The sequence below is a fragment of the Chenopodium album genome, chromosome 12, assembly GCF_948465745.1.
Source record: "Chenopodium album chromosome 12, dcCheAlbu1.1, whole genome shotgun sequence".
NCBI lineage: Eukaryota > Viridiplantae > Streptophyta > Magnoliopsida > Caryophyllales > Amaranthaceae > Chenopodium > Chenopodium album.
The window spans coordinates 55739084-55764453 of NC_137845.1; the positions used below are offsets into that span (position 1 = coordinate 55739084).

The window sequence follows — 25370 nt, forward strand, 5'->3', positions numbered from 1 at the left end:
ATTGTACACATGATTTGTTCTTATTCTTGTAACTTTATTCTATTGTTTTTCTGTACTTTTTTTTGCTTCAAAGATTCATTTAATATTTTTTAAACATTATTAAAAGTGAAAAAAAAAATCAAAAGAATTAAAAAAAGAAGGAAAAAGGGGAGGAAATATGAGAATATAGAGGATTAATTAAGATTAAGCATAGGAAATAATCTAGAAAAATTATAAGACTAACCTTTGATTATATAGTCTGAGATTACATTGAGCTTTCAATTTTTTTTGCAATATTCAATATTATATATAAATAAAATTTTTCCCAACTCTTGATTATTAAACGTGCATGGGCATGGAGGAGATAATTATTTGTCATTAATAATGAGTATTAACAACGAAATTTTTTTCAAAAATTAACAATAAAATACTAATTAAGCTCTTAATTCGGCAAGAAAAAAAGGGTTAAATGTCACATCTTGTTAACTTTTATACCAATTTGTCATTGTTTGTTAATTTTTATACCAATTTGTCGCTAGTGCTAATTTATATACCAATATGTCACTAAAGTGCTAATTTTTATACCAATATGGTCAATTGGCCTACTAAACTACGAAAGTAAAGTGTTAGTCGAAAGAGTAACTTTTGTATACATCCGGTGTTCAATAATTTACTGTACATCGGGAGTCACTTTTATCAAATTTAGGGTTAATTTTGCAATTTTTGGGTAACTTTTTATTCGTATCAATAAAGCATAAATAGTTCATAACTTTTATTTATGTTAGGATAACTTTTATTCATATTAGAGTAACTTTTGTTGAATTTAGAATAACTTTATAACAGTTTGTACAATATTTTATTGTACATCTGATTTATTTAAAAGTTTGTCTAGTCGAAATTGGAACGGGGAGGTTGGTTGCTTTGAGGAGTTTGACAATTGAAATTGTGAAATGAATAAAATTGAATAAAAAAAAAAAGAAAAAAAAAGAGGAGGAATAAATATAGTAGTGGCTTAAGTTGACCAACATTTAAGATTGCGCAGTCCTGATTGGATTTGGTCCGCAGATTAGCGGCGAGATATATAAACGGAGATTGTAAATATTAAAAGAGAAAATAAAATGCAAATTAGAATTCAGAGATTTTAATAGCTAGTAGTATTATTATCGTGGGTAAATAAATTGAGTGATTGTAATTGAAATTGTTCATCTTCCATCTCGAAAGAAAGAGAGTCGAAGCTGCTTTTCTTGTTCATTTTTCCATTTCCAATTTATTCTCTCTCCTCTTCTTTCTTGACTTGTTTTCTCCCTTATTCTTATCTTACGAACCATTATCAAACTCAATTCAGTCGATCCATTCTGATTTTGTTTTCATTTTTCTCTTTTTCTTCCCAGTTTCTCTATCAACCCTAGAACAACTACCTCTCCATTTCTTTCATTTCCAATGAATTTCAATTTCAATTCATTAATTATCTGATTTTGGTATTCCCAATAATGAATTGTAAATTGTGATTTTGCTGGATTTCGGAATTGAATTGTCAACGACGATCCCTCTTTCTTTTCAGTCGCCCAACGGAGTTTCCCTACCGCAGGTTTCTTCTTCTTCTTCTTCATTCCCCCTTTTCTTTCTTTTTATTTATTACAATTGCAATTTTGTATTTTTATTCTGATTTCAATTGTAATTTTCTGTGGTTGCTGTTTAGGGTTAGGGTTAGGGTTAGGGTTCGGGTTCGAGGATCATCGGCAAGAATGGAAGCAACTGCTGGAAGTTCTGACGGACACAGAGATAGAGGTAGAGATAGAGATAGAGATAGAGATAGAGATAGAGATAGAGATAGGGAAAGAGGAAGCTCCGCTAATTCCAATTCTAGACGTTATAGGCTGCATTTGTCTGCTTCTAATTTCATACGTTCCCCAGTCTCTGCTCTATTAGAGTATTCCGGTCTGTTACGTCCCCGCTCCACCGCCACCCACGAATCCGATTCTCTCATCCCTGCCACCTCCTCTCCCCATATTCATGATTCTTCGTCTAATGGCGGTGAAGTCTCCATTAGGATTATTGGTGCCTCTGAACACGATCATGACCGAGTTGACCCCTCTACTACCACCTCTACAGGGGTTCAACATCAACCATGCCCTACTGATCAGCCTTTTTCCGTGCCTGTTTCTTCCACCGTGTTGGATGCCCAAGAGGACTCCTCCAGGGCTGCTGACACTCAGTTCTCTGCCTCCTCTACGGATGCTGAAGCCGCTGATGCTGCTAACAGTCGGGATGCTACTTATCAGAGGTATGACATTCAACAGGCTGCCCGATGGATCGAGCAGGTTCTTCCTTTTTCGTTGCTTCTACTCGTTGTCTTTATCCGCCAACATCTGCAAGGTATCATCTTTTCCCTTTCTTGCTCCAAATACAACTACCAGTCTTTTCATAAATTAATGTTTATTATTGTTTTCACTTAGCATACTCCTAATTTGGGCAGAAAGCCGTTCAAGAATGCAAATGCATTGTGTTTTATGCATAAGATGGTTTATCATGCTCTTTTTTTTTTTTTGGTCGTCCTTTGTGCTTTGTACTGGCACACTCAAACTCTCTCTACTTGTGAATAGTACGATGGTTATAGTGACTTAGTGCTGTGGTCAGCATTATCATATTAGTCAGTTTCCTAGATAACTTAGTTTCAACGATAGCTTTCTTGATTACAATGTCTAATGTCAGTGTTTGTTTATAGTACCTCTTTGTTTGTCTAGATCTTTGTAACTCTTATCTAAATTACTCTTTTTCTTCATGAATGTTAAATGGAAGGAATATTTGGTTGAATATGCTGTTTGTTACAGTGCTTTGTGCTTGAAAGGTTTGTGCTGCTTGCATTTTGTATATTGATGTATGTTGCTCAACTTTTGTGTGGAATGCAGGTTTTTTTGTTACAATTTGGATTGCTGTTTTTATGTTCAAGTCTAATGACATCCTGCGTAAACAAACTGCTCTTAAGGTAATTGAATTTTTTTGTTATATGTTGACATGCCTGGGTTATGCTTGCTACTAAATGTTATATATGACATTAATTCTTGCTGATACAGGGAGAGAGGAAGATTCCCATTCTGGTTGGCATCTGTATTTTGTTCACACTTCATGTTGCCGGTGTTTACTGGTGGTACAGAAATGATGACCTTCTCTATCCATTGATTATGGTACCTCCAAAAGAGATACCTCCCTTCTGGCATGCTGTTTTTATCATCATGGTCAATGGTGTGTTCTAACCCTTATTTGTTCCTGCATCTTTAATAATGTGAAACTTAGAAGAATAGTTATTGATGATGCCTTTAATGCCATTAACATACAAAGTATAAAAAAAATGCTAATTAGGGTTTTATTTTGTTTAAATGTGTTAAAAGTGTATGTTTTTATTATACTTGTATTACACTTTATTTGTAAATTTGAAACAGTGATATGCTTAATGGATTAGGTAACTCTTGTCTGAAAGACAACTTACCTTGAGATTGTGATCGGTTTGTAATTTTGTTCATGTTCTTTCAGTGCATATGTTAGCAACATGCGTCTTGATTGATGATCTGTGATATTTAATGATTTTGGCTGCCTAAAGCCTGTAATTTGGTAGTTTTCTGGAGGCCATTGATGAATAATATGTTAATTTCTGTTAAAATTGTTCCTGAAGGATTGATTTTTGCAAGTGCCTTACATCCAAGTGATGTTGGTTGCTTAAAGCTTTGTTGTCTCCCAAGAAGCAACTTTGTAGAGTTACAATTGTTATATGTTAATTTTACGCAGTTTTCATTAGTTCCCAGTATGTGGACCTAGTGTGGGAAAGCAATTACCTTGGTTATATTTGCTGTGGCTCTTAAGGTGTATTGTATGATATCGATACACTTGTTAAGATTGTAATTTGTGGTAATTTTATTAACATGGGTGGCTAGTAGTTTCCAATGTATGATATTAAGGAAGAAATGATGATGAATAAGAAGGCTCACTTTTATATATACCTTCAACACAACAATATCTTACTTGAATATATAACAATCTGTCAGAGAACTATTTGCTGCCATTTATTTTATTTTCATTCCCAAAAGTTATTTACGGTAATCGTTTGTACACAAGTTAAGGCAGTGTGTGTCTGAGAGAGATGTTGGTGTGGTGAGGGAGTTTAAGACCTATGTGGATAAGTGTAAAAAGGTAGATTGATCATTGGTGTAAAAAGGTGAAGAACGTAAGAGGCTGGGTGAAATTGTGTAAATATTGGGGGGTAAGGGGGTAAGGTAGTTAATGAGGTTTGCTAGAAATTGAATAAAGTAAAGAACCTCTAGGAACATACTAAAACTGAAAGCATAAAGATATTTTAAGAGTGGAGATAATATATCTTTCTTAAAATTAAAAGAGGAGAAATAGAAGAGAAGAATATAATCAAACAGAGTTGTGACAGGAGCAGCTTTATGATCAAGTCTTAGCATTTCCAGAGATTATTATACCAATGAGGCGATCAGCTAAATGATAATGGTCACACCAATTTTTTTGTCTACTTCTACAAGAGCCCTAATATTGCAACAAAATTGGTTTTAATTTAAGAGATTTAGGATTTTCTACTCAAACCCTATATCTGAATTTTCTTGAGTTGTTGTTCCTCTCCTCTGTATTGATCTGCTAATTATTGACAGTTAACTTCTTTGGGTTTGATATGCCAACTTGATCACTCTTGGTTGTGCGCCATAGTGATTTGATTGAGCCAAGAACCACAACTTGGTTCAAGTGCACATATTGATGGATTTAGATACACTGTCACAAACTTTTTGATGAAAGCAAAATAGAATTGACTTGGCAAGGGGGCCCCTTTTGGCTGGCCTAATGTATCTTCTGGTTTTAGTTATGTGTTATTGGTTTTGGTGGCATTTTTGAACTTGTGAGTTCTGATTTAGGCTTTGATTGATTGATTGAGTTCTGATTAATGTGCATTTTATTCTTTCAGACACCCTGGTCCGCCAGGCAGCTATGATCGCCAAGTGCATTCTACTCATATATTACAAAAACAGCAGAGGAAGAAATTACCGTAGGCAGGTGGGATGTCACTTATACTTGTTTAAGGTCTTTCACAGATAAAAGGTTTTAAGTAGCTTTATATGCATTCTTTTATATGTGCTGCATCTAGGTTTCTGATTGCTATTTACTTTCTTTCCAGGGGCAAATGCTGACTTTGGTTGAGTATCTTTTGCTACTGTATCGTGCATTGTTGCCAACTCCAGTTTGGTATAGGTTCTTCCTAAACAAGGAATATGGAAGCCTCTTTTCATCTCTAATGACTGGGTTATATTTGACTTTTAAGCTCACTTCTGTTGTTGAAAAGGTCTGTCTTCTGTTGCAATGCTTTCTATGTGCTTGAAGTTGTCCTTGGAGTGTCTCTCATGCATTTTTTTTTGCTGACTTACAGGTGCAATCATTCTTTGCGTCAGTGAAGGCATTGTCGCGTAAAGAGATCCACTATGGAGCTTATGCAACTTCAGAGCAGGTAATTCAGCTGTCTATTTTCAAAAGAAACTGCATATATACCATATCTTTCCAACCATATGCTCCACAGGATTGGCAATATTGCATTTCTTCACAGAAGTTTTATCTTCTTAGCCCTTACTGACCATATAAATTGAAATTGAACCAGTATCTGTTATTTATCTAGCAATTTTAAGACTCCTTGGTCACCACAAATAATCTTCTCCAAAGATCATGTTCCCTTGTCTTTATACACCATAAACGGTTTTTTTTGGCAATGTTTCTGGTTTAGATACTCGTATTGATCTCTACATCTACATTCAACAATATATCTTTTTTAAAGAGAGGGCTGGGGGACAGAATGAAAGCCCTGTTGATTGTGTCTGTTGGGCTAGTTGGCGCCCCTTTGCCTGCTTTATGCTAGGCTTGTATATGCAAATCTTAAAAATTCAGGTTATAAGGAAGGCTGTAATGGAGGGTATATCTGTATGATGTTTGCCGGATGTGAGAAGTTAGATGTGCAAATTGTATTGTAAACTTTATTTTATGGAAGTGGAACTTGCTTGAAGGAATTGTGTCTGACAATAAAAAAGCTTCCTATTTAACTTCTAAGGAAGTGCTTCCCCGTGTAAATCTAATTCTCTTAATTTATCTTGTAAAGTTGTAATATATCATGATGTATAAGCTTCGGACCCTGGACACTCGGACATAGGAATGACACTTGGACACTTCACTTTTGGTTCAAAACCATGGATTTTTTTTCACAAAGTAGCCGAGTCGGACGCTTGGACACATACCCGTGTCGGGCATGGGTACCCAAGTCCATGTAACAAATATAATTGTACATGATTAACTACTTTGACATATCTCATCTCAACCCTTGTGAAGTTGTGAACTAAACCTGGACTGTAATAAAAGGTGATGTGTGAGAGGATTGCTTTTTGTTGAATATTTGACCTTGCATTTTTGACTGGCATTCTTCCACTGTAGGTCACTGCTGCTGGAGATATGTGTGCTATTTGTCAGGAGAAGATGCATGCTCCAATCCTACTCCGTTGTAAACACATTTTTTGTGAAGATTGTGTGTCAGAGTGGTGAGTTTTTATCATCAACTGTTTTTACTGTACTTTTGCCTTTGTTCTTTTGGATTTATGTATTCACAATAAGTCAATACGAAGTACTCCCTCCGTTTTTAAATACTTGCTCCATTCTCTTGGGCACGTATGCCGATGCTAATTATTGATCAATAATATCTTTAATTATCAATAAGTATAAATTCTAACAATTGAAAATTAATAATCTATTCATTGAGATGATTCTAACAAGTACCCAGAAGACTATATTTTTTTCTCATTTTTAAATCACAAACGTTAGTCAAAGTAGCACAAATGAATAGTGTAAAAAATAGAAATGGAGCAAGTATTTAAAAACGGAGGGAGTAATATACAGACAGATATGAGTTTTGTTTTTGACTTGGCCTTGGGTTTTTACTTGTTTGTGACTCTGACCTTCAGTTCTTATGATTAAGGTTTCATTGTTAGTTGAGATTTTAGCAGTATTGTAGCTATAAAGGTCTTCAATGCTGTATACATGATAACATAAAACTATTATGTGAGTATTTTGACAGTAACAAATGTCATACTGATCTGCTCCTTTTGTTTTTTGGGAAATCGTAGAGGCACCTATAGAAGATTAAATTCAACATACTAGAGTAGGTTTCTTACTTTGTAGATGGCCTCAATGGCTGGACTTGTTATCTTTTCAAGTTGCAACAGAAGTAATAAAACTGCAAATGCAGAACAGGCTTGCTGTTAACTTTTGAGGATTCTGTCTGACAAACAGAAACAAGGATGCCTATAGGTGACCAATTTTTTTTCACAAGGACTTTGAAATCTTTTAATTCATCATTGGTTAGGACATTAAGGTCGTACCCTTTTCACCTTTAAAATTTCAGGTCTATATTCTTGTTCTTGACTCCTGATTTTTACCGAAGTGACATGATCTATGCTGATTAAACTTTTTATTACTAACTGAAACTTGGTTTGATTTAAAAAGTTGATTTTTATTTATTAGTAGTGATTTTGATTAATAAACTGATTTTTATAGAGCAGGACTTTTTTTTTTGGTATAAGCTTATTACTACTCTCTCCGTCTCATAATACAATGCCTCTTTGGGTTTTTAAGCGGGAATTAAGAAAGTTGTAAATTCCTTAAAACTAATGATTAGAAATACATATGTGCTTGTGGGGTTAGAGCAATGTATAAAAAAGCTCAAGGCGCACGAAAGCGAGAGGGGTTCTGCTGCGCCTAGGTAGTGCGCCTCTTTGAAGTGAGGCGCACTAAATGGGCAGTTAAAAATTTTTGGCTGAAGTGCGCCTCGGGCGCTTAACCCAAAACGCCTCGCCTAGACTAAAATAAGTGCTCACCCTGATCGCCTTGCGCCTGCGCGTCTTAGGCGCGCTTTTTCAAACACTGGGTTAGAGAGATAGAGAGAAAGAAAAAGTAATTAGGAGTAATTGAAGAGATATAGAGAGAAAGTGTTGGAAATTGATATAAAAAGTACAATAAAGAAGAAAAAAAAAAGATGACAACTTATTAAAAAGAGGGTAATAATGTCAAAAGGTACAACCTTTAAATAGAAAGAGGCATTGTATTTTGGTTTACCCAAACAGGAAAAGAGACATTGTATTATGAGATGGAGGGAGTAGTAGATTATATCTTCTTTAGATGAAGATAACAACCGCTAAGTTAATTTCACTTTACCGGTGTAGATGAATTTGATTTCAACAATATCGTCATTTAAATTCTGTTCTTTCCCCTTGATCTTTTGGTTTTGTGTGTATATTGGTAGTAATTTAATTTGTGACTCTTGTCAAACCATTCTTTTTTCCAAAAAGCTCAATTTCACTCATATTTGTTTACCAATGTTAATCCCTATGCTTCAATAACGTTTATTTTCGGGAAATCCTATGAGCTATGTTGATATCTTATAGCATAGTGTTTCGTTCCATCAATATATACTTCCGACTTTACACTATTCATCACGCTTGTTTGACCACATATTATGATTTATACGTAAAGTAAAAATATATTTATGTGAGGTCTTGTTAGATTCGTCTTGTAAAATACTTTCACAGTATCAACTTTTTATAATTTTTACTCTTATATAATTATAGATATTTAGCATATATAATGTGTTTTGGGATGCGAAATTTCATCCTTGTTGCAATATTTGTGGAACAGAGGAAGTATACTTTATCAGTTTTTATATTATAGCATATGGAAATTATTTTAGCAATTGATATGGAGCTTAAGTGCTCGACCAATGTGATGGGAAACGTACAACATTTTAGCAAATAACATTTGCATAATGTATAATATATACTTTTTTTTTTCTTTTTCTTTTCCATGTAAGGGGCTAAGGGCTCGTTCTCTTCCGCTTAATTTCAGCTCCAATCAGTTGAGTTGAGTTCAGTTCATTTCCTAATTTCCTTATCTCATAAACAATTTATTTCAATTCAGTTTAGTTCAGCTCCAATCAGTTCAACTCAGTTCAATAAATCATGACAGGCCCTAAGGGAAGGGTATAATATCTGGGTGTTTGAGCATCTTAAAGTGTGTGTGTGTGTGTGTGTGTGTGTGTGTGTGTGTGTGTGCGTGTGTTTGGTGTGTGTTTGTGTGGGTGCGTTTGTGTGGGGGTGGGGGTGGGTGGGTGTGGGGTTGGGTGTGTGTGCGTGTGTGTTTCTTGAGCTGATGTTTAAAATAATGAAGAAAAGCTAACTTCTATTTATAAACAATGGGTGTTTATGTGTTCTTCGCTATTATATCTACTTCATTGCTGATCATCCCATTTTTAATTTATGCCTTTTCTACTGGCCTTTTGGTAGTAGTTTGTTCAAAAAAACTTGGCTAGCTAGAGACTGAGGTTTTGTTGACCTCTTAGACTTCTCAATTGGCTTGATCTTCCATTATATTCTTTGGTTGATATGCTATTACTCTGATACATACTTGCTGAGGAGGGAGGGGGTGGGGGCATTAAAGAAAGGAGAAAACTTTTATAATTTTGCGGAGTATAATTCACTAGTGAAATGTTCAGTGGATGTGCAAGTTTTTTAATTTTTTTTTAAATTTTTTTAATCTGGTTCCTTTTTCAGGTTTGAGAGGGAGAGAACATGTCCTCTATGTAGGGCTTTGGTGAAGCCTGCAGATCTTAAATCATTTGGTGATGGATCAACTAGTCTGTTTTTCCAGTTATTCTGAGCAAGGAGTTTTTCTTCCTTGAATCCTTGCTTTGTTGAAAAGCCAATTGTCAACCACTTTCATGATTCATTCAGAACCAATGAAACTGCATTTAAGCTGCTCTGCTGGTGGTTGGCTACAGGAATCTAAGCCACTGATTGACACATAACTCGACAGGGTCTTTGTTTATATGTTGTATTAAAAACATCTACTTGTAACTAAGTTAGCTCGTAAATTTATAGAGAACGCGTACATTAAAACATTGTATACAACTGTGCAATCTCCAGTAATGGAAGTTTTCTGAAGGAAACATTATTGTGCATCCTCTCTGTCACTTTGTTGCTGTTTAGTTACCTTTGTTGCTGAAAAGTTACCTCTTCATTGATTTTCTTCAGTGGTTTAACATGAATTGGCAATATGACAATCCTTATTATTTGGTGAAATACTGGAGCCTTTCTGTTCAAGGTATGCACTGACTCTTTGCAGTCTTGCAGATAGTGTAGTGCAGACTAAACTGGCTTTGCTATTCTGACATCTAGGTGTTTATTGTTTAATGCTTGACATTGTGGTATATGCACATAGACAGGCATGACTTGCATGAGTACAGAAAATACTGAAAATGGATGTAGATACGGGAATATTTGCAATAATGTGTAAAAAGGAATTATATTAAATACAGTATTGTGTAATTGTGATTGGAAAGTGATGCTTTGTAATGTACTACTCCGTATGTGGCAACATTTTTTGAAAGAAACGTAACTCAATACTTCCTCTGTCCCTTATTTTTGCCTCATTTGACTTTTCATGGTCTTTAAAGCGCATCTTTAAACATATATATCTTATAAAATATATAATGAGATGATTTCAACAAGATTTCAACAAGATTTCACATGAATAAATTATTACTTATAGATCGATGAGAATTTAGGGTCAAAGTTTTAAAATTTTAACCCAAAAATATGCAATGGGGCAAAATGTAAGGGATAGAGGGAGCATATCACTATCCTACGAAATCAAAATGTTGCAAATTAAATTTTCCACTGTTTTTTCGCTCTACTTTTAAGTTTTAGCAATGGTTTTTAGACTATGGTTTCATAAAATTGTGCATGTAGCTTAACTTGCTAAATTAACATTAGGCTTATATTCTCCACCGGTAAGTAAATAGAGTTAAGCTACATGCACTGATGCACATCAATGAATCAACACACCAATTTCATTAAATAGAGTTAAGCAAGTCTGCTTGTTTTCTTACAACCTCTCCTTAAAAGGTCAAGCAAGTTTTTTCAAGTTGCCGAAGATAATGTTATAACAACGATGCACCATTTTTGCTATTAGATGTACAATTGTACCAATTACTCGAGGAAATTGTCAAAAAAGTTGCTTCCATTAAATACAAAAAACACGATAAAAATACCAAAAATGTCTGAGGGGTTTAGTTTCCATTCAACTCGAGGAGACGGGAGAAACCGAGAAAGCTTTAAACAAGCTGTGCAAAATTATAATCAATCTTTTGAACTTCTCCCTTACAAATACTGAAGAGTTCTAGCCATGTTGGAGAGCATTATATAAGCCAAAATAAGATTAGATACATTATTTAACAAAGTGGGAAATTGTTGACCCAGGCAATACCTCCCAAAAGAATTGATCAAGAATAAATGAAAGAAAAAAAGGGGTAGGGGACTAGGGGGCAAAAATAGCAGCAAGTGCAATATCTATGGCCTATTGGCTACCAAAGGCATCCATAAGGTCACAGAACAGGGCAGTTTATTGTTAAGGAGATGAAGCCGGAGGTCTGTGGAGAGCTTCATCTGTAGCAATTTGTGGTTCACCATAACAGGAAACTTTTATTTCCCCATCAGACACCACTAACTGTGAAGTTGGAACTTCTAAGGATTCTGTCCTTTCGGGTGAGTAGCTGGTAGGGCAAATCTTAGGAGGTGAAGATGGAGATATGAGTAATGATGAAGTGATGTCAGATACCTCTTTAGGAACTTCCTTTGTGTGTTCCTCTGGAAAGTTGAGGGAGGAAACTTCTGGAAGAAAACTTGGGGATATTGGTGATGTTGGGGTACTCGACAGCACCTTGGCCTCATCAATAGAGAATGGGTAAACTTCTGTGACTTCTTCAGCACCTTCATCCAAATAGACAACATCTTGCATTGTCAGTTGGTGATATTCAACAATCTCTCTGAGAAACCGATTTTCCCGTGCATATACAGAGTTTTCATGAGCCAGACGAGCCTTCTCAGCTAAAAGAGTTTCCAGCTGTAGACGTATCTGATAATAAAGAAGCATAAGAATTTTGATTATTACAATGTCAGGCAAAATAATAGAAGTGATGAATCTCATCGAACATGCTATGAGCATTGTTTAAACTATAAATGCATGCTTTCACATAGATGGGAAAATGTAAGAATACTAATGTGTTTGTTCAGAACAAGGTCATAGGTTGAGAAAATGGTAGTGAGTAACTAAATTGTCAAGGAAAATTTCATGTGAATGACTACCATCTAAAGAGATGGTAACGAGTACCATCTAAAGAGACGTGCTTGTTCAAAACATGTTTTTTCTACATTGATTTTCATTTCTACTGATTACCATCTAAAGAGATGGTAATGAATGGCAGTTTAAAAAAAAAAAAACAAAAAACTAAGGTAATCCATGTACTTGAGAGTGTAGATGTAAATATGTAATACACATAAATTATTCTATATAATATTACTCATTAGTAATTACCATTTTTATATGACCTTATACCAAGCAGGTTAAAAGCTAAATGATCTTACTGAAAATTCTCAATGAAACACTAAGTGAGGCATACCAGATCATCATCAGCAGGGTTGTCTCCTTTCTCTCGACTCTCTCGAAGTCTCTTATTTTCTTCTTCTAGTTGTGCACAACGCTCCTTTGCAAAGGCTAAATCAGCTTTCACGGTTTTAAGCTCCCGCAGAAGAACTTTTGCTTTGGCAGCAGTAGCCATTGCAACCTGTAAACCAAATAGAATATAAAGTGATGCTCTTTACCAAAAAGATGGTAGGATGTAGATAAACCTAGTTCCACTAAGTACAATAGTGGACCAGCACAAGGCCATAAGTGAAAAGAATTGTCCTGCAAGACTGAACCTTCTTCAGATCACACTACCTACTGCTTACTCACCCTCTTCATTTTTTCTTCAAATTGATTAAAATGAACCAACTGTGAAGTGTTTTAAGTTTCAATTAAAGACAAAAACTATGATGAGAAATAAAACTAAGCAAGGAGCTTCAGAAAGGGCAACACTATCTCTAGTTGTGTTTCATTGTTCCTGCAATAACTAGCAATACACTATTACATATTTGGCACCTTACGTCGCGAGAAGCCTTGAGTTGCGTTTCTTGATTGGTTAGTGAGCTTGTCTGCACAGGCTGAAGAACTGGTCGCTGCCATGAAGTGTTGTGCACAACAGTTGCCTGATCAGGAGTATCTGAAGTAGTGCCTCCTCTTCTACGAAGTTGGAGTTTGCGTGTTTCTTGGATGAAATCAGCTGTCCTACTGCGAGTTTCTTGAATAATATCAGCAGTCTTGTGCTCCATGATTGTACGACCTTCCTGCAAAGCGAATAATAATAATAATAAAAAAATAAAAATAAAAATAAAAAATAAAAAAAATAAATAAATAAAAAAAAACTAAAGACAGATGACAAGCAGAGGGAGAAAATAGTAAAGCCAGAAAGTGAGGCAATAGGCGAACAACCTCAAAAGCATTGCCAAGGGTATCACCAAGATTATTAAGGGAAGAAGTAATGGCATCAATGCGCTTCCTCAATCGAGCATTATCAGTCTTTGAGCCAGTCTGTGAAGATTGATGATGGGATTGGTAAAACTGTAAAGATAAAGAAAAAAAGGTTAAATTAGAAAATTCTAGTACTCCGTAGGACAGAAAGAAAAATACGGTAGAAGCAGAAGACCTGATTATCTTCATCATGAAGTTGTGACTTAATCTTAGTAGAAGACTGAAATTGCTTATCCTCTTCATCAAGAATTGATTTGGCCTTCCTGGCTAAGATACCCCAAAATCCATCTTTAGGGTCTTCTGAGTCTTTCACTGAACTGCTCTCAGATCCCTACAATATAACAACAATGAAAGTAACAATTGGTTATGCAATTCAAGTAATGAAGTCTATGGCCACAGATAATTGCACCAGCTGCCCACAAAATCAAGTAGCAGAACTTCGTGTCATGTGATTTTTCCTAGTATGTAGCTGTCAAGTTTGTCATGCATTGTCTTTAGCATCAATTTTTGTCTAATGTCAGAAAGCTGGTAAAATCATCCAGTTTCTAGCAGTTGATTGGTGTTTTAGTGATGTGCAGTCAAGTAAGGAAGCCACCATATAAATGCATTGTATTATTTCTCATTAGCGCTTGAGAGGAAATAAAAGTTGGGTTGCTGAAATTTTTTGTTATTGCAACATTCAATCAATCAGATTATTTATAAGGGTAATGATATATGTAGCCCTTAGGGTTATGTATAAGTATTAAATATATTTCCCAAAATGGAATTAAGTTGGGAATTCATGACAAGGTCACGCGCAGATCGATGTAATTAATGTTAATCTATCCTTAAAATTTCTTTTTTGAGCTTCTTATACATAGCCCTTAGGGCTATGTTTATCATTTTCCTATTTATAAGTACAAATATATTGAATCTTTACGAAATCAGGGCTCAAGTTCGACATAGCTCGACCTCTCTATAACTTTCAAGCATTCGATGTATGTGTAATTCTCTTTTCGCAAAATTTTAAAGCTTAAATCTTTAGCATAGAAGTTTTCTGAGTATTTAGTTCTCCATATTTAGTTGTGTATGTCAAGGAAAAAAATGACCACAGATACAACTAGTTCTGCTCCTGCATTCAGTAATGGAAGCAATAGTGTATCTGTTGAGAAATTGCAAGGACACCTACTTACAGGGACAATAAAAAAAGACGCAACAGGTTCTGTGAAAAATGAAGCATGGGATACATGCAATATTAAGGTTATTCCTAAATTATTACAAATGTGAGTGATATCATTAAGAAGTCTATTATGTATGTGAGCTCTTGTGCTGACATATGGAAACTACTACAGTAGAGAACTAGAGATACACAGTCGCCAATGGATCCAGGAAATATAGACTCAGCAAGGCTATGTTTGAAACAAAGCGACAAAAGAAAAACCATAACTGAATACAACACCAAGTTAAGAAGATTGTGAGAGGAACAGGAGGACCTAAACACTCTACCTCCATTCACCAGTGATACAAGTGCATTTGTAGATGCTCTAGCCAAGCAGCAGGAGGAACATAAGCTATATCAGTTTAGATAATGCGCATGGATTTTAAAGAAGTCCTATTCTTATGATATCAACTCTTCCACCAGTAGAAACGGTGGAAGAGCAGTTCAGCAACTCTAGAGATGGTGGAAACGGTGGGTGGAATAGAGGAAGCAAAACAGGCAGAGGTGGAAGCAAATTAGTTGCCAGTGCACAAGGTCAAGGTGAATCAAGCTCAAGCAAAACAATTGGAATGATCCACTGAGAATCAGCCCTATATTGCTTTGATTCGTCCCTCTCCCTCCACCCTCTTCTCTAAAACACCATATTTTGCTAAAGGAGGGTAGCGATGCGCCTTTGGTGTTGGAAAAGGCTAAGTATGGGATTGGGCCAAGGCACAACGCCTAAGTGTTAGGGTGTTGGATGATGCATCTCAGCCAAGGACAAGGCAAGTTGTAGGCGTGTGGCATGGGCACAAGACGTATATAAGGACAAGGCATAAAAACACCTCATTCATAAAGCACCTATTTTTTGCAGTTGAGGTTAGTGTCTTGGCTTGCCTCAGGGCCAAAGAAAAGGCCAAGACAAGGCAAGACATCTTAAGACATGATTAAGGGTGGACTAAGAAATGAATGAAATGGTTTTAGGCACAAAGTAGATGTATCTACCTTGTTTTTGTTAGTTCTCAGACTCTCAAGGCCCTTAGGGTCAAAAGAAGCACCTCAATGCATTATCTTGTCGGTTCCAAATATGTTCTCTGGAAGCCAAATTGAACGTTATAATACAAGACCGGATCAATTTAAGAGGTTTTAGGACCCGGAGTTGAAAGCTAATGGAATCGTATAGGACACATCATGGGGTCATATAATGTTATTTTGAATCCTGTTTAACCATCAGTCTTTCACATTAAGGCGTTTTGGTGGCCTATAGCCAATGAAAAGAGACGTATACTAAAACAACCATATTAACCGTTAAAAGGCAAATTGGACAGTTTCAAACATTGAAATGGCTTCCCGAGGGCCGAGGTGTCGTGGAATTCACAAGAAGAACCCGACCAATTTTGTTTTCAAGTCTCACAAAGTCCAAAACAGAAGGCTTCATGCTTTGGACCAGATGTTTCGGGACCTAGTATCGAAATCCTTGAGATTGTAAGGGATACATCTAGGGGTCATATAATGTTACTTAGAACCATATATAATATTAGTCGATCACATAAAGACCCGTGGTGGTCTTGAGTTGATTAAGATAGACATGTACATAAATGACTAAATTGACGGTTTAAAGACAAATTGGATGGTTCAAACTAGGGTTGGCAATCCCTGACCCGACATGATAACCCGACCCGAAGTTACTGAGAGTAACGCGAACCCAACCCAAACCGAACCAAAACAACCCGAATTCGACCCAATTCGACCCAAATTTCATATTTCGTAATAATATTAAGTTTTACGCTATTTTGATAGTTTTTAATCACAACCCGAAATTCACCCGAATCCTCACTGAGCAATTGCCACCCCTAATTCCAACAATCCAAGCGGCCTCCTAAGGTGTAGTGGAGTCTATAAGAAGCACCCCCAACCACTTTTCAATCCGGGTTAAAAAAAAACCAAAGGTTATAATCCATATTTGTGACCAATTTTAGAGGTTTTAGGACACAGTTCAAAAGTTCTCGTGACATATGGGACACATCTCGAAGTCATATAATATTGTTTGGAACTATATATGACCACTAGTCAGTCATGTAAAGTCTCATGGTGGCCTAGAGTTAATGAAAAGGAAGCGTGGCTTGTAAAAGGATAAACTGGCGGTTTAAAGGCAAAGTGAACAACTCCAACCACCAATATGGAGTCCTGAGATGTCTTGGGGTCTATGGGAAGCACCCCGACTTGTTTCCTTTCCTGATCCAAAAAGTTGAAAATTGTCTAAAACAAAGGCTATTATAATCAACACTTTCGTGCCAATTATTGGGAGAATTTTCAAACATTAGAGTGGATGTGTGGGTGTCTCTCTTGGGTCACGTAAGCTGGTTTGAAACCATAAGTGACCTAAGATGAATCAAGCTCATGCAAAACAATTGGACTGATACACTGAGATTCAACCTTATATTGCTTTGATTCATCCCTCTCTCTCCCCCTTTTATAAAAACACCATATTTTGCTAAACAAGGGTAGTGATGCACCTTTGGTGCTAGTAAATGCTAAGTATGGGATTGGGCCAAGGCACGACGCCTATGTGTTACGGTGTTGGATGATGCATCTCACATTCTCAGCCAAGGTACGACCATGTTGTAGGTGTGTGGCATGGGCACAAAACGTACACAAGGACAAGGCATAAAAACACCTCATCCATAAAGCACCTATATTTTGCTGTGGAGGTTAGTGTTTTGGCTTGCCTTAGGGCCAAATCAAAGGCAAGGAAAAAGCCAAGATAAGGCAAAACATGTTAAGACATGATTAAGGGTGGACCAAGGCATGAATGAGATGGTTTTAGGCACAAAGTAGGACTGTTAAGGCCCTTTAAGTCACGAGAAGCACCTTAATGCATTATCTTGAAAATTGAACGTTATAATACAATATAGGACAAATTATGGGCTCATATAATGTTGTTTTGAATCCTATTTGACCATTAGTCTTTCACATTAAGGCGTTTTGAAGGCCTATAGCCAATGAAAAGAAATGTATACTAAAACAACCATATTGACGGTTAAAAGGCAAAGTGGACAGTTCCAAACTTTGAAAAGGCTTCACGAGGTGTTGTGGAGTTCACGGAAAAAACCCGACTAATTTTGTTTTCAAGTCCAACAAAGTCCAAAATTGTCGGAAGTCAGAGGCTTCACGCTTTGGACTAGATGTTTCAGGACCTGGTATCTAAATCCTTGAGATTGTAAGGGATGCATCCAGGTTTCATACAATGTTATTTAGAGCCATATAAAATATTAGTCGGTCACATAAAGACCCGTGGTGGCCTTGATTTGATTAAGAGAAACATGTACATCAATGACTAAATTGATGGTTTAAAGACAAATTCGATGGTTCAAACAATCCAAACGGCCTTCTGAGGTGTTGTGGAGTCCATAGGAAGCACCCTAACCACTTTTCATTTCAGGTCCAGAAAAGTCTAAAATTTTTTTAAAAAAAAACTAAAAGATATAATCCATAATTTTGGACCAATTTTAGGAGTTTTAGGACCAAGTGTCGAAAATTCTCGTGACAGTAGAAGATGCATCTTGGAGTCATAATATTATTTGGAAGTATATATGACCACTAGTCAGTCATGCATAGTCTCACGGTGGCCTAGAGTTAATGAAAAGGAGGCGTGGATTGTAAAAGGGTAAATTGGTGGTTTAAAGGCAAAGTGATAAACTCCAACCACCAATTTGGAGCCTCGAGATGTCTTAGGGTCTGTGGGAAGCACCCCGACTTGTTTCCTTCCTGATTCAAAAAGTTGAAATTTGTCCAAAATTGAAAGGCTATTATAATCTTCTCCTTCGTGCCAGTTTTTGAGAGAATTTTTAAACATTAAAGTGAATGCGTGGGTGTCTCTCTAGGAGTCTAGGATCACATAAGCTGGTTTGGAACCATAAGTGACCCAAGGTGAATCAAGCTCATGCAAAACAATCAGATTGATCTAGTGAGATTCAGTTCTATATTGCTTAGATCCGTCCTTCTCTCTCAACCCTCTTCTGTAAAAACACCATATTTTGCTAAACAAGGGTAGCGATGCACCTTTGGTGTTAGTAAACGTAAGTTTAGAATTGGCCAAGGCACAACACCTAAGTTAGGCCGTTGGATGATGCATCTCCAGTAAGGGACGACCATGTTTTAGGCGTGTGGTATGGGCACAAGACGTACACTAGGACAAGGCATAAAAACACCTCATTTATAAAGCACCTATTTTAAGGTTGTGTTGAGGTTAGTGTCTTGTCTTGTCTTCGGGCCAAAGCAAAGGCAAAGAAAAGGCCAAGACATCAAAAGACATGATTAAGGGTAGACAAAGGCATCAATGAGATGGTTTTAAGCACAAAGTAGGACTTTCAAGGCCCTTTGGGTCACGAGAAGCACCTCAATGCATTATCTTGTCGGTTCCAAATATGTTCTCTGGAAGCCAAATTGAATGTTGTAATACAAGATCGGATCAATTTCAGAGGTTTTAGGACCCGGAGTTGAAAACTAATGGAATCGTATAGGACACATTATGGAGTCATGTAATGTTGTTTTGAATCCTATTTGACCATCAGTCTTTCACATTAAGGCGTATACTAAAACAACCATATTCACTGTTAAAAGGCAAAGTGGACAGTTCTAAACACTGAAATGGCTTACCGAGGTGTCGTGGAGTTCACGGGAAGAACCTGACCGATTTTGTTTTCAAGTTCAACATGCACATTTCCATAACCTCTATCTTTTAATGTGCTCCTTCTTAATAGCCCAACATTTGATACCATAAAGCAACACTTGTCTTATGGCAATCATGTAAAATTTTCCTTTTAACTGTAAGAGAATGCTTTGGTTACATAACACTCCCGTGGCCGCTGTTCATTTAAGCCACCCCGACATAACCTGTGGTCACGTCTTGATCAATGTCACCATTTTTCTGGATGATGATATTTAAAGCATTCACTCATGATCATGTCCTTTCCATCCAAACTCACCACATCATCGCTTGTCCGGTTGTCCCCCTCCGAGTACCAAAGTGGCATACCCCACCATCTCCATCAGCAATCCCGAGCCGGTCTGAACCCTAGCTCCCGTCCCCTCTGCCGACGCCACCCCCGTCCCCAAACGTTGGCGCCCAATGGAGACCAGCCTATCCCCGAATCCTACTTCCCCCCCCCCCCAAAATCCCTAGAAACCCCCCTTTCCCCCCGAACCCCCCAACCGCCCATCCCCCACCCTCAAAAACCCTAGCGTCAGAAAGTTCTTCAGGAGAAAATCGAACAACTGAGTAATAAAAGAATGGAAACCAAATGCCATGCCTTCCCAATGTAGAATCTGCAAAGATCTGAGCTTAGATTTGAGTTTTCATGGCGGTTTGAGGAAAGATATGGAGTGAGGAAGTTGAAGAAATTAGGAAGGTTAAGAATTTGCAAGAACCATGGAAGAAAGAGAAAGGTGGGGGAGGCCAGCGCATCGACGAGGGATGGGATGGGAGAGGGGTGGTGGCTGGGGAAGGGGGTGACTTTTTTAAATAAAAAGTTATTTCTAAAATCATTTAATATTAAAAAAAAATATATATGGTTAAATATTTAATTAAATTCTAGGAAAAATTAGAAATAATAATTCCAACTTTCATTAATTTTGGTAGAATAATCCCAACTTTAAATTATATTGGAATAATCCGAACTTTGGGGGTCTTCTTTTTCTACAATCCCATATACTGGTTACCAATTGAATGGGTTAATTTATTTATTTTTTGGTTAAAGTGACACGTGTCACAAATTAATTGGTTAAAAAAATATAAAAAAAACAAAATTAAAAAAAATCAGAAAACGCCAGCCACCCCATGGCGCCGTCGGGCCGCCCAAATGCACCGATTTTCCCCTAGAAAACCTCTCGCCACCATCGCCAACCATTTCCCCTCCTTCCGCCGACTAATTGGCCTTGGCCACAAAACCCCTTTTCATTTTCTCTCTCCTCTCAATTGACCCCGACCACTTGTACGCGTCGGCTGGTCATGAACCTCCCTTAGAACCCCTCCCCTACTCTCAAAAACACCTAAACCTCCCCTGAAACCTCCGTTTTCGTGGCTAGTGGCTGCAATTTTGGAGATTCGTGGCTGTGATTGTGGGTTTTGTGGCTGCGATTTTGGGGTTTCGATGGTTGCGTAGGGGAATGGGAGGGGAGGGGGGAAACGGCGACGCAAGGGGTGGGGGAGACGCGGCGTTCCGGCGAGGGGAGGGGTGGTGGATGGGCAGTGGTGGTGGAGGTTAGGGTGGGACGGTGGGGGAGGGGAGGTTGGCTGGGTTTTTTCTTTTTCTTTTCTTTTTTTTTTTTAAAAAAAAAAAAAAAATTGGACCAAATTGACTTTTGTTGAGCGGTTAGGGATTGAAGAAAAAAAAGGAACCCCCAAAGTTTGGAATATTATTCCAGAATAATCCAAAGTTGGGATTATTGTAGCAAAATTGATGAAAGTTGGGATTATTATTTCTAATTTTTCCTAAAATCTATCATTAATATTATGGTAAACTTAATATAAAAAATTCACGATTACCAATAATAAGGGTTTTTGCAATTTAGCGAAGAGAAATTAAAAATAGAGTGTTACTAAGAGAATTTCTTTTTTGGAATTATGTTGCATTGGTAGTGAAAAGCTACAAGAGATGGTTTAAATAATAACCAACCTCGCATCCAGGGGTGTTAAGGTTTATGGACTCTTTTATCTTCATTGGTATTGAAGATTACCACACACACACACACAAATCATATGTATAATAAGAAGAGTTGTGCATGGCCTCTAATCAATGAGCCACTAGGCATCATTAAGCAGAAACTCAGAGAAAAGTCAGAAAAAAACTTTTGTGGAGTAAATAAGGGAGTAAAAGGACCACAGATGTGAAGCTTAATGCCATAATGTATCATGCATGGTGACCAATGTTGATGGTTGAACCACTCAAGAATTAACTCTATGTCACTTCATGATAGGTTATGCTTCAACGAAGAAAATCAAAAGAACGTAGACAGAGATCAAGGGAGAGAATGATGTGTGCATGACCTGTCCTTATGTCAATTTTGTCAAACTGGCTTATGCAAAAAGCAAATCAAGAGATGCAAAATTGATTCACATAGATTTGGGGTCCATATACGAGTAGCGTAATCATAGATATTTCCTCACTCTAGTGGATAATCATACTAACTAAAGAAGAAATCAGATGCCTGAAATGCCATAAAATCCTTTGTTCAGATGCAGAAGACACAATACAAGTAAAGATCATGGGATCTTGCAGCACTTAGAAAGAAACTCAACATCAAACTACCTGTGTTAACAGGCTTTAACAGAATGGAAAAGAAGAAAGGATGCAAATAAAGAATATTGAAATGAGCAAGGCACTCAAATTAATATCAAAGCTCCCACTCAGATTTTGGTAGATTGTACTCCGGATGCAATATACATAACAAATGGGATTCCAAATTCCAATACTGGAGAAGCTGGAAGAGTAAATACCTTATGAAGTACAGCACAAAGCTGTACCTTATATAATAACTTAAAAGCTTATGGATGCTTAGCTATAGCTAGTAATCCAAGTAGAACTGCTGATAAATTTGCTACCATGTGTATCTATGTATCCTCCCAAAAAAAAAAAAAAAAAAAAGATGGTTATAATCACAACACCAATGAAGACGGACTCTATAGACATTAATAGGACCTTAGAATGCCAAGTTGGTTATATAAATAACCATCTCTTCACTACCAATGCAACATAATTCCAAAATAGCCACATACATGAATCAAACTCATTCTCAGGACTTTATTGACCTATTGGTAGGCATGTTATGATTCCATGCCAACTTTTGTGATCTCTAGGAGACCCCATTGCCTTCATTTCAATTTTAGAAAAAAAAAATTCCAAAATTATCTTGAAAACATGGATTATAGCCTTCAATTTTGGAAAATTTTTATCAGTTGGACCCGAAAAGAAAACTGGTGTGGGTGTTTTCTATAGACCACAAGACATCTTTTTAGTCCATTTAGGTGGTTGTAATCATCCACTTTGCTTTTTAACTGTCAATTTACCCATTCACAACTTACACACTCCTTCATCAACACAAGGCAATCATGGACAACAAGAATCCTATTAATCCATTCATGGCATCATTAATTAGGCGACGAGGCATTTGCTTACCTTAAGAGAGACATAGTTTCTCTTATTGTTTACCCACGTTTGGCTGAATTTCTTTACTTTGAATTTGGAGCAACGAGTAAAATCACGTTATGTTCACCTCCACATGGACTATTGCAATGCTTTATTTTAATTAAACAGTCATATTCCCTTGAATAGACTATTCAAATGGTCATTCCCAAATTGTCCCCCTCACCCACACCTTGCGCCATTGTGGAATCTAGGTTAGTGCGTAGTTCGGCACTATAACCTGGCTTCCGGTTCATCCCGCATCGCCAATTCTTCTTACCAAATTTGGCCCACTTAGAGCTCTCAATTCCGTGGCACGACTCAACAAAACAGCTGCTTCATCCTACCTATTTACAATTTGAGAATAGGTTCAGAGTGTTGCGCCCAGAGGCCTTTAATCATTGGCTTTACCGGAGGTTCAATTACTCTTTCACCTTTATACCCAACTCGGGCCTCCACCACACTCAAGCATAGTACAACATCTTTTGAGTCTCTACAAGTATTTTCTTACTCGAACCCTTCTCAAAAGATCAAGGTCGATTGATGATACGAAGACAAAGCATGCAGACATTAATCGTCACTTGTTTAGGGATGAAACAGCAGATGGTTGTATTACTCCCAGTTATGATCCTTCATCTAATTAGTTAAGAAACATATTCACTAAGTGTTTGCCACCAATCAAAATAACAAGCTTTTGTCCAAGCTGGGAGAGCTTGAGGGGGAATAATGAAAGTAGAAAGTGGTATGCAGATCAAGTAATGAAGGCAATGGCCACAGACAATTGCATCAGCAGCAACCCACAAAATCAAGTCGCAGAACTTGGGTGTCATGTGATTCTTCCTAGGTCAAGTTTGTCATGTAGTGTGTTTAGCTGTTGGTTTTATCAATTGTTAAAAAGTTGGTCGAATAATGATAGGCGAAAGGCATGGTGTCTAGCAGTTGGTAAGTGTTTTGGTGGTGTGCTGTCAAGTAAAATTGTAAGACAACCTGCATATAAATGTGTTGTATTGTTGCTCATTAAAGCTCGATATGACATCAAACAAAGCTAGATTGTTGATATCTTTGTTCTTGCTACATTCAATCAAATTATATATAAAAATGCAAATGGAATGCTTGGCATTAAAAAGAAGCATAAACTTTTAATTGGGAATTACAGGACAAACAAATTGGGAATTGCGAAAAAAGTCGAATTCAATAACAAGAGTAACAGGTTCATCCAGTATCCCTTATAGGAAGGAAAGCATAAACCAACTTTTAATTGAGAATTACAAGACAAAGAATGGTAAAGCAAAAAAATCCAAGAAGGAAAAAGAGTACCTTTGAAAAGGAAATGGATCGGAATTGTTGAGAATTACGAAGAGAGAGAGAAGGAGGAGGTTCAGCGGTGGCGGCAGCGGCAGCGGAGGGAGACGCATAAGCAGAACCATAGCCGGAAGAATCGCGATGCGCAGCGGAGGCTCGGGTGGCTCTGGCAGCCAAGGATCCAGCAGAATCATCATCATCATCTTTATCTTTTTTCAATTTAAAAGAATTGGTTCTATTGTTATGATCATGATCAAATTCTTCTTCTGGGTATTCCTTGAAAGTGGTAGACTTGCTTATACCCCCAGCTCTCCTTCTATACGCCATTTCTGAATTCCAGATAATCGATCAAATCAAACAACCCTAAACATATGAATGAATCACTCAATAATCTGGAAATGAAGAGGAAACCCAGATCAAATAATTCAATGGCTCAACAACAATGGCCGCCAAAAGAAGAAGAAGAAAGCGGTTAAATTGATCATGATAAAGTTGTGATTGAGTTGCCAAATCCAGGTTGTAAGTTGTAACAAACTGCCCAGACAAGCAACATACAAGAAAATCAACCCCGGGACTACTATTTTTCCGGTGCTTTTTTTTTGCCAGAGTCAACCCCATTTTCCCCTTCCTTACATACATCCCTGCCATACACCTCCTTTTTGTATCAACACGTTTCTTTGTTCCGTAACTCTATACAAAAGTACTACTCTCTTCATTTTACTCCGTGTATTATTTGCCCCTGATTTTTTAGTTGATACGTATATTTTTTTAAAAAAATTTATTTTTAATTATTACATTTTTTTAGGTAAGTTTTATATTTAGTTGAATATAGTTTTGTTGAGCCGGACCCTGTCATTGAGAAGGTGAAAACAATCGTAAATGAGCAACAATGTAGCAAAGTGGCAACCCCTTTTAATGCTAAGGAGGTGCGCATAGCACTTTTTCAAATGCATCCAACAAAAGCCCCTGGGCCCGATGGTATGTCTGCAATCTTTTTTTAGAAATTTTGCGGTGTTGTAGGTGTGGATGTGATTGGGAAAGTGCTTGATATTTTGAACAATAATGGTGATATAGGTGTTATTAATCAGACTCATATTGTTTAAATTTTGAAAAAGAAAGAATGTGAGTCTCTTGTTGATTATAGGTCTGTTAGTTTATGTAATGTTTTGTATAAAATTGTCACCAAAGTTCTAGCCAATAAATTGAAGCTAGTTCTTCTGTTCATTATCTAT

The 25370-nt window shown here is 37.0% G+C and overlaps 2 protein-coding genes across 3 annotated transcripts; one reads left to right on the forward strand and one right to left on the reverse strand.

Annotated features, from left to right (window-relative positions):
• Positions 1-1093: 1093 nt before the first annotated feature.
• LOC145570681 (uncharacterized) lies at positions 1094-10027 on the forward strand. 2 transcript variants are annotated; one of them, XM_081629838.1, is made up of 9 exons: positions 1094-1567; positions 1679-2355; positions 2889-2965; positions 3054-3222; positions 4952-5040; positions 5162-5326; positions 5411-5488; positions 6457-6560; positions 9621-10027. In XM_081629838.1, the coding sequence occupies exons 2-9, from the start codon at positions 1725-1727 to the stop codon at positions 9724-9726; spliced, it is 1419 nt and encodes a 472-aa protein (XP_081485964.1). In that variant the 5' UTR covers positions 1094-1567; positions 1679-1724; the 3' UTR covers positions 9727-10027. The 2 variants fall into 2 exon arrangements, with proteins under 2 accessions (XP_081485964.1, XP_081485965.1); XM_081629839.1 differs by having other exon boundaries at positions 1685-2355.
• A 1174-nt stretch (positions 10028-11201) lies between these two features.
• LOC145572702 (uncharacterized) lies at positions 11202-24784 on the reverse strand. The gene is made up of 6 exons (XM_081631677.1): positions 24154-24784; positions 13652-13807; positions 13438-13566; positions 13053-13292; positions 12527-12691; positions 11202-11982 (listed from the first exon to the last, which is right to left on the reverse strand). The coding sequence occupies exons 1-6, from the start codon at positions 24463-24465 to the stop codon at positions 11476-11478; spliced, it is 1509 nt and encodes a 502-aa protein (XP_081487803.1). The 5' UTR covers positions 24466-24784; the 3' UTR covers positions 11202-11475.
• Between the last annotated feature and the right edge of the window lie 586 nt (positions 24785-25370).